This window comes from Python bivittatus, unplaced genomic scaffold, assembly GCF_059951505.1.
Source record: "Python bivittatus isolate LINGU-HERP-01145 unplaced genomic scaffold, Pbiv_v1 ctg000200_np1212, whole genome shotgun sequence".
NCBI classification, from domain to species: Eukaryota; Metazoa; Chordata; class Lepidosauria; order Squamata; family Pythonidae; genus Python; species Python bivittatus.
Window position 1 is genome coordinate 12,648,690 of NW_028277040.1, and position 12,356 is coordinate 12,661,045.

The following is a 12,356-nucleotide window of genomic DNA, read 5'->3' on the forward strand; positions in this document are numbered from 1 at the left end:
ATTTAGTATTAGTGATACGCTGCTTGGGATCCTTTTACCTGGTTACTTGTACTCTCACTTGGACCAATTTTTCTTTTTCTGAAAGAAACCTTTTCTTGAATTGCTTTTTTGACACTATCCATTAACATGCAGGTGACTTCTTAGATTTGGTGCCAGCTTTTTGGATTTCTGGTAAATATTCTGTCCCCTATTGTAATTAAGTTACATATTTTCAAATATTTTGGATAGGCCTGAACTTTCTTTCTTTCTTTTTTCCAGCTTCCTTTTGACCCATTCCCTCATTTCCTCTCTTGGAATAAAATAAGAGACTTTGGGGCAATTTTTCACTAATATATCACCCTGTGATCTGTAGACCAAATCAGTTCAACAATACAAATTCTTTTCATCCTTTTCCTTACAGAAGTGGGCGAATGGCATGTGAACTGGACCTGAGTTTTCTTCATGCCAAGAGCTTGTCTCTTGTTGTAAAATCAAAGGTGGGAAGAGAAAAATTTTGAGTGATTCATTCAGAGTACCTTGCAAAAAGATTTCTGAAAATATTGGCTAATGGCTATCCAGTTCTAAATAGTGTTTCAGTTATGCATTGTTCAACCAATATTTCTATTTGTGCATATGTAACTGTACTGCAAATATAGGATGGTTCTATAGTGTCCTTGGAGTAGTCAAATAGGCCACAAATTAAAGAGGCTAAAAAATGTGTATGTAAACAAGCAACTGACGATGAGTAGAGCTTGCAAGAGCAGAGGACCAGCACATTGTGTCAAAAGAAAGTTCAGCAATTTTCCCAGAATGCTGAATTGTGGGAACTTCTGCTTTACCAGTGAATAGTCATGCTATTTTTAACATTTTTATGACACAGTTTGTCACAAGCTGTCTCAGGAGACTATCAACAATCTATTTCAAACAAAAATTCAACCCCACACATTTCTCCACTGGAGATGCTGAACATCTGGAGTGAAGGGATACAGTTTCCAGGGATGTCAAGGAGGGGAGAGCAGCAGTTCATTCCTTGGTTCTGACCTCATAGTTGATTCACATTTGCTTCAGATTTGTGACACTGGACAACTGAACAGGCTGTGGTAATACTCAGCTTTGACAGAAAGAAAGAAGCCCTCCTCTAATCCATGAAAATTGAAGTTTTGTTCCATCCTATTATGTTGTAGAATTCCCAACCATTTGTAAATGATGTCCCCAATAGTTAGAACATTCTTTCACCTAGCCCACTATTGAATTGATGCATAAATCTGCAGCCCTTTCAGGAGATGATGAAGACTGAATGTGGAATCCTTTGCATACAAATGATGCACTTTATCACTGACCTACAGTCTGTCCTTGTCAAGTGGCTGAGCTGAAAAAAAAGCCCTCAGAAACCAACCAATATCAATAATATTCACATACCCATTAAAATTGATTTAAAAAAAAAGCAGCAATAGCACATATTCTCTGTGATTCTTTGAATTGTCTCATTCCACTTGGGAGAAAAGTTATCTTGGGGGAAATATAAAAGATAAATAGGAAGTCCAAATCATTCCCTAATATGCTATTGTTCACCTCCATTTCTTCCTCCATGTGTCCCTTTTGCACTCTGTGTAATCATTTTATTCAAGGTTACGAGTCTCCAAATGGTGTTGGATAGTGGCTGCTTGTGGAATATGAACATCGATTTATTTGATTGTGCTGAACGAGCACCTGGGGTCAATGGAGCGACAAAGAGAGCAATAGCAGCTGAGGAGAGGGCATAATCTCCTTCTCTTCTCCCTGCTTATGGGCTTGTATTTTTTTAAATACAAAGAGGCAGTGGGATGTTGTGAAAGCCTCAGTTAGAACTGTGACAATCCAACTCTGCTCAAGCTGTCATTATGGCAGTCGAGAATGAGTCGGGACTGAGGGAAGACAGGTATCATTTGAAAAGAGCCTCTAGGAATCTATTACTTGCAGGATTTCCTTCCAAAGTGTGTAATTACAATAGAGACTGCCTCTTCGACCCACTGCTTAGGGGAACAATGATGGCAATGTCTCAGTCTCCCTTTTCAATTTGAGAAATTCAGCTTGGAAGTTAATGGGGGAATTATCTCCCCCCTCACCCAGTTTTGGGAGAGAGAGTAACTAATCTTATTACTGACTTCGTTCATACTGCAAGGGGATATGATGTTGAAAAACTGTCTGCTCAGGATAATTATAACTTTTGGGGAGCCCCTAGATATTTTCTGTGCTCGCCTATTTCAACTGCAACGTGGATATATTCAGGATCTAAGCCACAGATGGAGCTGTTGTGCTGCACCACTCAGCATACTTCACTAATCCTTGGTCCACCGAAAGTTGTAAGTCAGCAAAATTCCCAAAAGCAAAAATAGAAAGACTTTTAGGTGCTACAGGAAATGTTTGGCAGCTGTCATTTCTGCCAAAGCTGGTGTTACAAAGTAGTGACTGAAAAGCATCCAATCGTTTGTACCTGCCAAATTCACTGCACATAAATCAGAAGTCTGCATCCACATTTGTAGAACAATGTCATGTTTTATTTTGTACTATGTCAAGGCTGTGTGGGCTTCTGTTCCCCTTCATATGGTTTCTTCAGCCAGAGCAGAAGCAGTCTGGCAGACGTGTTGTGTAGCCAAGACCCGTGTTGTGTTGTGTTGTGTTGTGAGTGCCTCATCAGAAGCAGGAGTGTTGATAAGAAAAACATTCTGGATCTCCAACCATATACCCATAAGGCCAGCTCTTAGAAACGGAAATGGAAAATTAACAACAGTGAGCCAAATGGCTTGTCCTGTAATGAGAGTCAGATGGCTGGAGCACAAAGCAGCACTTTAAAATTACATGTCAGAATTTATTGCCCTCGAATCCATAATCCATAGAAACTCAAACACACTGGACTTCCCACAACAATGGATGAGGGGCTGTGGGAGAAGAGGAGAAATTGTCAGTCTTTCCTGCAGGGGCGTGTAAAATCTCCCCTTCCATTATGAAGCCTCTTTTTCTTCTGGCCAAACCTGGCAATGGCCACTGGGCTGTCCCACACTGAAAAGGATCAAGCAAATTGTAGCCAATTTGCAGCATTCTCCTTGGCAGCTGCCAGAAGCAACCTTACTCGCTTCTCCCTCAGAGTCGCAGAGGGTAGCTGAGGTCAGCAAAGAAAGAGCATGGTAGTGCTAGTCTCTCGCGCCACATTGACTATGAAGGAGAGGATGTGAGTGGGTTCCCGTGGATCCCCAGAGATCCATTCCTTTTCCCAGTCTTTAGCATTCCACAGATGGGAGAACAAGCAGAAAGATCGAGCCACCAAGGATTGTCAGCTGCTCTCTGTGAATTCTGTAGGGGGGGCATCTAGTAAAGACACCCAGTGGAATGTCACTCAAGTGACCCTACTAGTTACATGGGCCAGTCCCTTTGGCACGCACAGGCATTCCACTAATGACAGCCAGATTGATTAGGACTTGCTCAAGTGAGTGGACCTGGAAGGAAGGATGTTTGTTTTTCCCACTTCAGTAGTTTCTTTGAGGCAAATGGTGTTGCTGAGGAAGATGGAATGAGGTGCAAGGCCGTTCTATTATCACTCATCATCCCACAAGCCATAGAGTGAGCAGGCCAGGATTCATGAACACAGTATAATTTAAAACCTTTAACCCGCATACCTACACTCACACATCAGTCCAGAAATGATTGCTACACGTAATTCCTTCCCCGACCTGCCTTCTATGGAGTCCAGGCCTTTGCTGCCTTCCTCTCCTGCCCTGATCAACTATGGGGGCCCCTATAGCTCTTCTATGAGCCTACTAGGCTTAACGGGACCTGGAGGACCAATTGTGAGCCTGGGAATTCCACCCACCATCTCCCCCTGCTCCCCCCAGGAAGCCACTCCAGCCAGGCTTAGCCTGGCAAGCAGCTGTCACTGCTTCCTGGGAAGGAAGCACTGGCTTTTGGTAGCCTGCACTCTCTCTGCACTGGTGGCCAGCAGGCTCCAGACAATGTGCTGCTGACCGCCACTGGACTTCCTGTCCCACTGGGACTTACATACTGCCTCAGCTGCTATAGCTTCAGGCACACTTAGCTAATTGCTGTTTTCCCTTTGGCTTTTCAGCTGCTTAGCTTTCAACTCTATAGTTTAATGGAAAAAAGCATTTCCACCTCTCCTCATGAAGAACATTTATTTTACTTTCTCACTCCAGCCGGCATTGATCTACGGAGAAAAAAAATCCTTCTGCCTCTCATCTCTCTCTGCTGGACTATAAAATTCTTCATCTTTCCCAAAGCCCAAATAAGTAGGTAGGACACGCAGGGAAGAGGCAATACATTTTTTTTCAAGACCTGCAGGCCCTATCGTCTCCCCACAACCACCCCGGTTCTACCTTTTTTTAAGTGTGGCCCATAGCCCATACACACATGATATACAAGTGTCATATGTGCCAACAATTTTTGGAGGATAAGAGATCTAGGCTTGGATTCAGTAGGATTTGGCAGTTCCCACTGACAAGGCAGCATACCAGATTTTATATGTTTATATTACATATTGTCACCCTTTCTGGTAGATACAGTACTAAAACTTATAAAGTGGTTCCTTTATATAAGGTGTGAGATAGATAGATAGATAGATAGATAGATAGATAGATAGATAGATAGATAGATAGATAGATGAGAGATAGATGAGAGATAGATGGACGGATGGATGGATGGACGGACAGACGGATGGACGGAATTGTATAGGTTCCTTTGTTTACATTATTGTGAGAGAAGGTCTGGATAATCATCACAATAGCAAAGAAACGAATCATCTTTGCTTGAAAGATCATTTCCGTGTGCCTTTGAGTAGCTTTGTGTACATTTCATCTGCAAATGTCTAAATTCAGCTCTAACACTAATTCAGAATACAGAAGGTTTTTATTTTTCAGATGGTGGGCTATAACACCCGTCACTGTTGACCATAGTCCACATAAGCAAGGCCGGATGGCATTTAATAACACCTGAAAGGCAACTAATTTCAACCAATGACATAAGTGAATGTCTTGTCCAATCTAATTCCATCAGTAAAAACCATTTCCACATCAGTAGAAACACACCACTGTGTTCAGACCTATATATCCATATCTGATAAATAACCTAAGTGAAAATCACAAATAATTATTGCTTCAAAGCTTCTCTTTATTTAAACTTGGGCTGTTTAGCATCGCACTTCTTGTGCAGTAACCTCTCCTTGAAGGCAAGTTCTTAATCAGACTGAGAATACAACAGATCTAAAATCATTCTTACATCAACAATATAAAACAGTCACATTCAACCATCTCCTTTAGCTAATGTCTACTTAAACACTTGAAAACAACATTCCAAAAATCAATGCTTCTGCCTAATTCTCCTGGTTTATACAAGTCTTTAAGATGCAACTGGTACTTGGAAAGTTTAGTATGCAATTCTTGATTGTAAAGTGCTTCTGTGCACACTTTACAGATCAGGCACGCCAACTTATATAAAACCAGTTGAGATATAAAAATATGGTTATTACAAGAGTACCAAATAGCACAATATTACAATTATTTATCATTAACATCACATGTATGTTTGTCCCCCAAATGATTATTTTCTTCAAAGTGATAACTGTAGTGTATATCCAGAGAACAAGCTTAGCATACTATGAAGCTAACTTCAGCCCTTATAACAATGAATACTCAGCATGTCCCAACCATCTATATTACCTACAGATATTATTATAAATAATTTTCACAAGTTGTATGAATGTTTTATTGCACATGGTACAGCATGTATTCTCACCCTTCATTCAACAAGTTTAAATTATTTGCCCTCTGTTTTGCCATGCAGACAATGGCATTACACTTAAGGGTTATGTTAAAAGTGGGGGTAGGAGGAAGCACACAAAACAAAAACCATGTCTTGGGCTACATGGCTTTTGTAACTCCTTAATATATCTGTTGCCTCCTTAAAGGGCTCCGTTGGCTTCCTCCTCTTGTAAAGTCATTAAAAGTTTTCAATTAAAAAAAATGCAGCACCACTGGCTTTTTCCCACTGCAAATACAAAAAAAGCCTATGCAGACATGCTGCATAGATGGTGATGCATGTCTTCTGCTTTGTAGAATTAGGATTGCCTGGCCTATGTTCCATTAAAGATCGTATTACGTATGGCTTAATGCTGTTTGCAATTAACGATATAACTTTCAGTCTCAGAATTTGTCAATTGCTCCTATGTTTCTTTTTGATTAATGCTTTGGACTGAGTTTGCCATGGAAGAAAACCAGGAAGAAAATGGCACAGTGATCATCATCAAGCTATTCTGACAACCTATACAGCTGGCAGTGCAGGGTCTTAATTTAAGATCAAGAATGGCCATAAAAGGCTGTGGGTTTATAACATGCAGCAGTAACAAAGGAATTACAAAAAACTTGCCTGTTCATAATATACTGTCAGAAGCCAAAAAGTGTATATATCAACCAAAAATTACCATATGGAAACTAAAAATGTGTGCATTGAAGAGGTTAGTTGCGACAGCTTTCCAAAAACCTATTTGCCACTCATAGAATCCTCTTCACCATTCCCACAAAATTCCCTCCCATGGATAAAATTGCACCATTGCAAGAATTATGTCCATGTAAGGTATGGATGTATATTTACTATGGTACTGCAACTTCAAGAAGTCTGTTATTTTTTCGCTTGCAAGTGGGGATGCTGCCGTTTTTCTGGTTGCTTCGTACAAATTTTACACATACTTTGTCTTGTCTGAACTGAACCAGGAACCTAGAGAAGGCAAAAATACAGGGGCTAGTTAAGGAATGTAGCTACCACACTTAGGTGTAACTGCAAAGAAAAAGCAGGATATGTTAATAGTTCACAAATTCTCTTATATTAGTAATAAAATAGAACTAATAGCACATTGTGCTACAATAGAGTTAGTCCTTGACTTACAATGGCAATTGGGACCAGAATTTCCATCACTAAGCAATGCAGTCATAAAGTATGACTGCATTGCTTAGTGACAGCAATTCCTGCAGTCCTGGTTGCCGTTGTTAACTGAATCCTACGGTTCTTAGGCGAGGCAACTTCCTGCTGGCTTCCCACAATCAAAGCTGCTTGGCAGCCAGTCCTCAGTGCAAATGGACTGCCAAGCAACCAGATTGTGATCACATGACTATGGGGTGCTAGGATGACCAGAACTCCAAGGACATGTTGTAACCACCATTCATTTAGTGCTGTTGTAACTTGGAATGGTCACTGACCAAATAGTCGTAGGTCAAGGACTACCTGTAGTTTTCTTTTTGTACACTCTGTTTCCAATTATTTTCTGTAAGTCAAAGTGTGGGACACCCCCAAATTTGCCTGCAGTAGGACCAATTCTGTTAGGCAAAGCAAGGCAGACTGAAGATCAAGAATAGTATTAAAGGGAAGAAAATCAACATCTTTAAAAATTTCAAAAAGTAGTAGAAGAGGAATGGAGTGAAGGAACATATACATTTTCTAATGCAGCTATCTAAACACCCGTGGCTTATATAATACAAATTCTACGCCCAACCTGAAAAACCCAAATCCTTAAAAAGAAGAAAGAAATAAGAAGAGACATTTTCTCCTGTGATACTGTGTAAGAGTGTGCGTGTATGCCTTATGTCTCTTCTAAGGTGATGCCTTTTTTTAAAAAAAAGAGTAAGATTTACATTAATTTTAATTAATTTTCCTTAAAAAGAAAATCATGTCCCCATATAATCAGAGATTCCTTCTACTAAATACTCTTTTTTTATCTTCTTACATAAGCAACCCCCACCCATAGTGGGCTTACTTTTGAGAAAACAAGACAGGACTGTAGTCTTTAGAGCCCAATTCTAGCAAGTCATGGAGCATTAGAAGCTTAAAGTGCACATGTTTTCACCTTAGCTCCATCACATTAGAGAAGTCCTCCCCTCACCAACTCTGTTTAAGATTGCTGCATTGTCCTTATTCCCATTAGCAGCAGAGGAGCAGAGGAACAGGCTTGCCAGGAGAAAGCCTCACTACTCCTTCCCCCAGTGAATCCAGCTCTAGACTGCTGGTCTCCCACCATCATTAGCTCACTGGTTTCCCTTCACCCCAAGTGACCCACCATAAGATTTCTGGCCACACATAATCTAGCTTCCGATTTCCCACAATGACTAACTAAATGCCTCTGGGAAGGGTAGCAACTCAGCAAATGATATCCAGAAGCACGCTGCTTAACTCTGGCAATAGTACAGAGTCATCAGAACTAGTAAGCTAATCACACTATCCTCCTTGGACTTATCTAATCTCCACATCTTGCAATAAGGAATTTCATCGCTTAATTATGCTCTATGTGGAAAAACACCTTTGTTTTGCCAATTATTCTGCTACTCTGGTGGAAAACCCTAACTATTTTTGGCTTCTTATTGCAAGGGATGAAAAGCATCATTTTGTGGTGTTATAATAAAAGTGAATTGTGTTGTGGCAGCCACACATGATTGATATTATACTAATCTTTCTCACATCCACCTCTCTATGGAAAGGAGAAAGAATGGAAATACTCTTGGGTATCGTGTTGCTCTACAGGACTTAAATAACAATAAAGCAAGCATTGGAAAAATACAGATATCAAATTCTGTCTTCCCTTTCATGATTGGACCAAGCCTGGTGTACAGGAAATTCTACCACTGGTCAAAACCATCAACAAATCTGAGTCTCCTGCACACGCAGCAGAACAGTATTTTTCCCAACTTGATAAAAACAATGTTTTAAAATGGAATTTTAAACTACTTTGATATTTTTAAAATTCTCTTTTCCAAATGCACACCTCCCCCCCTCCCCAAAATCTACTGGCTGGTATATTCTTTTCTATAGCATAATGATACATATAATTAAATTTTATATGTGAGGGACAACTGAAAGTAGATGCTCCTCAGCTTCTTTTAGTTCCCTCAGCAAAAATATATTTTTAAGGTGAGACTCAAATGAACAATCTGAAGGGAGTACGTGAAAGTACAGCTATCATTTAACCAAGAGACTGAATCCTACAGTTATCTATTTCTTTTCTTTTGTGATGAATTATATTTATTTATAGCCTCTTCCCCTGCATCACTGGCTGAAAACTAGATTAATTCTAGGTCATTAAACTGTGAAACTGTTTCTGTTTTGTTATGTTTCATCTTTCTCATGCAAAGTGAAGCCTGGGCAAAATGGACTATATTCTACTATATTTCATTTTAGTACATTATTTGAAGTATAATGTTTCAAGCCTTTGAATACAAAAGACACCAAGTGAAGTTTAATCAATTTTTCCTCTTTATGACATTAAAAACTGGCTGCCACTCTGAATACCATAAGTATTGGCATTTCAGCTCATGCCAAAGTAAGCAAACTGAACATTTGTAGATCTCAGTATGTTAGAGTACCTTCTGCAAGAAAGTAATTATAGCAATAAATTAGTGGAAAAAGTGACAAAATGAATCGGGCTCTATTTTAGAAGGATATACACTATGATTACTTGGAAGGTCTGATTTTATCATCTCTTATGCAAGACAAATTATTCATGCAATAGAACCAACTATTTCTCACAGATAATGCAGTACTAGGCAAAGCATTCAAAAGAGATGCTCTATAATGCATGTTAGTGTGAATAAAGCATCTCTCAATGAAACATTTAAGCAGCTATGTGCTTTGGGAAGCTCACACAGCATGCACGGATAACTAAGGACAGCTTTCAAAGCATCATGAAAGCTTTCCAATGGATGCAGCTACTTAACACTTCAAGAAGAGGTGCTTTGCTTGCACTATTACAAAAGGACCTCTTTTGAATGTTGTCAAGATGAATCTGGAGCTAGGAATTTCTAAAGACTCTGTTAGGAAATATGAACGCACAAATAGCATGCATATTCCTACAGTACAGGCTGCTTTGTTAGTGCAAATTACATAACTAACCAACAAAAGGACCATGTGGGGTAGGCTCTGGAAATAGAAACAGTGCCAGAAAGGGGAATAAAGGGATAAGAAAGTTCCTTTGTAAAAAGAATAGCTTTCCAGTAAGGGGTCCCACAACTGACTACTGAATTTACTACAGAGATAGGCAACCTTTAACTCCCCTGTTAAAACTCCCATGCTGATAGGAGCTGATGACAAAATCCAAAACATCTGGAAGACACAAGGTTGCCTATTCTGGGTTTCAATGCCAGTGAGACTAGGTGAGAAATGGGTGTGCAGAACAGGACTTTCCTTATGTGATATCCATATACTACTCCTACTTCTGTAGCTTCTGTTTCCATGTGTTTTCCCTGACTCCTGTGGTGGCCTGTTTTTAACAGCTGTTATGTTTTCACATTAAAGATGTTAATTTATTTTCAGATTGAATGCTCTCGTTACATGATTTCCCTGCTTTGATTTCAAGTTATGTAGAATTTTTTTTAATAGAAACTATTTAAATTAGACAAGTCCAAACATACTCATCAGATATTTCAATGTTGAGCTTCTGCTTGGTTTGACTAAGCATTGTGCGGTAAAGCTTTGTGGCCATTTCAATCAGATGATCACTGCTGAACAGGAAATCACCCTTTCCAGCTGCTCCAGATCCCTGGAAAAGAGAATTAATTAAGGTGTTGAGAACAATTCAAATGGATCAAGCCCCATGAATGCATGAAAGTACCAGAATCCTGTCCTTTTACTCTCTAAGATTACAATTGCCAGTTCTTTATTATCGACATTATTGATGTTATTTTATTCCTACCTCTTTGAGATGCACAGCAAAGAAACCATCACTCTGGGAGCTCATGGATACTTTAGTGACATCCCCCAAAGGAACCTCTGATTTGATATGCCCTGACTTCTGATCAGCAAGTAGGACATTATTTTTTGTGAGCAAGAAAATCCTAGCCGTGCACTGAAAAAGAATAAGAGTAATTACTTCTGTGCAAATTTAAAAAAAAATTAACTACCAATGTATTAATGTCTCTGTGCAAACACTTTTAAGTCAAGGTAACTAAAGAGGAAGATGATACAGTTCAGCAAATAAAGCCGGACTCTTAAGCTTCCTTGAAATGAGAATAAATTACCTGGGTTACAAGATTATTATAAGAAAACAGTTATCCAGGAACAAGATGAATTATTAAGTGTGATTGATGTTTATGTGTTAAATGTTGCACCATGGAATCACCATCCTAAACACACAATAAGATGAAAGAGAACTGCATGTAACATTAGAAATATTAATTACGAAATGAATTAATCATTGCTATTCCTTCACCCTGGGGACCGCCGATCAAAACTCAAAGAATACAAGGTAACTCAGAAGAACAAAGCTCTATAGGATGCTTAAGTCAGGATGAAATATTTTATGTATACCAATCTCTTCCCATGTAGAAATGATTTTACCTTTCCATTTGCTCTATTAACTTTGTTTACCACTTCAGCAATAATAATTTTTTCTTCAGCAGCATCCTTCAGTTTCTTGTACTTGGGGTTCTTACTGATTTCAAGATAAGCCCCCTGGAAAGGCTGTCCGACACTTTAAGAGAGGTAAAAGAAACATACATATAATCAAAACTCAAATACACATGCAATACTCTAGGTCTTCTTGAAATATCTTAATCCTACAGATCACTATTGCATGGCTGAATGGCTGCTAGGTGACCTTTGACTGTTTTCAAAAACCTAACAGAATTAGATGGCAGGCTACAAAGAAATATCGTGGCTATAACTAGCCAGAGAAGTAGGGGTGAATTAAATCAATTCCAGTATGGAGTCTTTGGTGCTCTCTGAGCTTAGTTGTTTGCTTGCAGACATTTCATTACCCCACTAGGTACTGAACTACCAAGGAGGAACCATCAAGGAACTACCAAGGAAAAAACCACACTCCCGCCAACACAGGCAGGGCAAACTACTGTATATAAAAAGGGAACAAACCCCACACTCACTAGCGCTGATGATGTTACCTAGCTGGGTAATGAAATGTCTGCAAGCAAACAACCAAGCTCAGAGAGCACCAAGGACTCCACAGTTCAACCCTGAGCTACAGATATTCTTTTCGATTGGAATCAATCCCAGGCTCAAAAGACTCTGCTTTTGAATTCTGAACCTTAAGTGCAATAAAGGATTCCATGATGTCAGATAAAGAAAGAGAAATTAAAGGGTACCTTTTCATTTTCTTAGCATGTGGTCCTCCTCCTATGGCAACCTTTCCTCAGCCTCGACAGCAAAGATAAGCTTCTGAGGTCCAGGTACTTTGCCCCAACTCCCATCAGCCTCAACTAGTATGGCTAATGGCAAGCAATAATGGCAGTTGTAGTCCAAAACTTATGGAAAAACCTACAGAAAGTGCCTATCCTTACCCAGCAGTCTAAAGTTAAAGTCCAGTATATATTGCTATTCCTTCACCCTAGGGACTGCCA

The 12,356-nt window shown here is 39.5% G+C and overlaps 1 protein-coding gene across 6 annotated transcripts in view; it reads right to left on the minus strand.

The window, feature by feature from the left end:
- Positions 1 to 5,115: 5,115 nt before the first annotated feature.
- The window catches only part of MYO1B (myosin IB), a 129,185-nt gene continuing 121,944 nt past the window's right edge, over positions 5,116 to 12,356 (minus strand). For all 6 annotated transcript variants that reach the window (XM_088135702.1, XM_025165067.2, XM_007420392.4 and 3 more), the window contains 4 exons: positions 11,341 to 11,473; positions 10,697 to 10,849; positions 10,416 to 10,543; positions 5,116 to 6,738 (listed from right to left, as the gene is read on the minus strand). In XM_088135702.1, the coding sequence (XP_087991828.1) occupies positions 6,615 to 6,738; positions 10,416 to 10,543; positions 10,697 to 10,849; positions 11,341 to 11,473 (538 nt within the window). In that variant the 3' untranslated portion in view covers positions 5,116 to 6,614. The remainder of the gene's footprint in view (positions 6,739 to 10,415; positions 10,544 to 10,696; positions 10,850 to 11,340; positions 11,474 to 12,356) is intronic.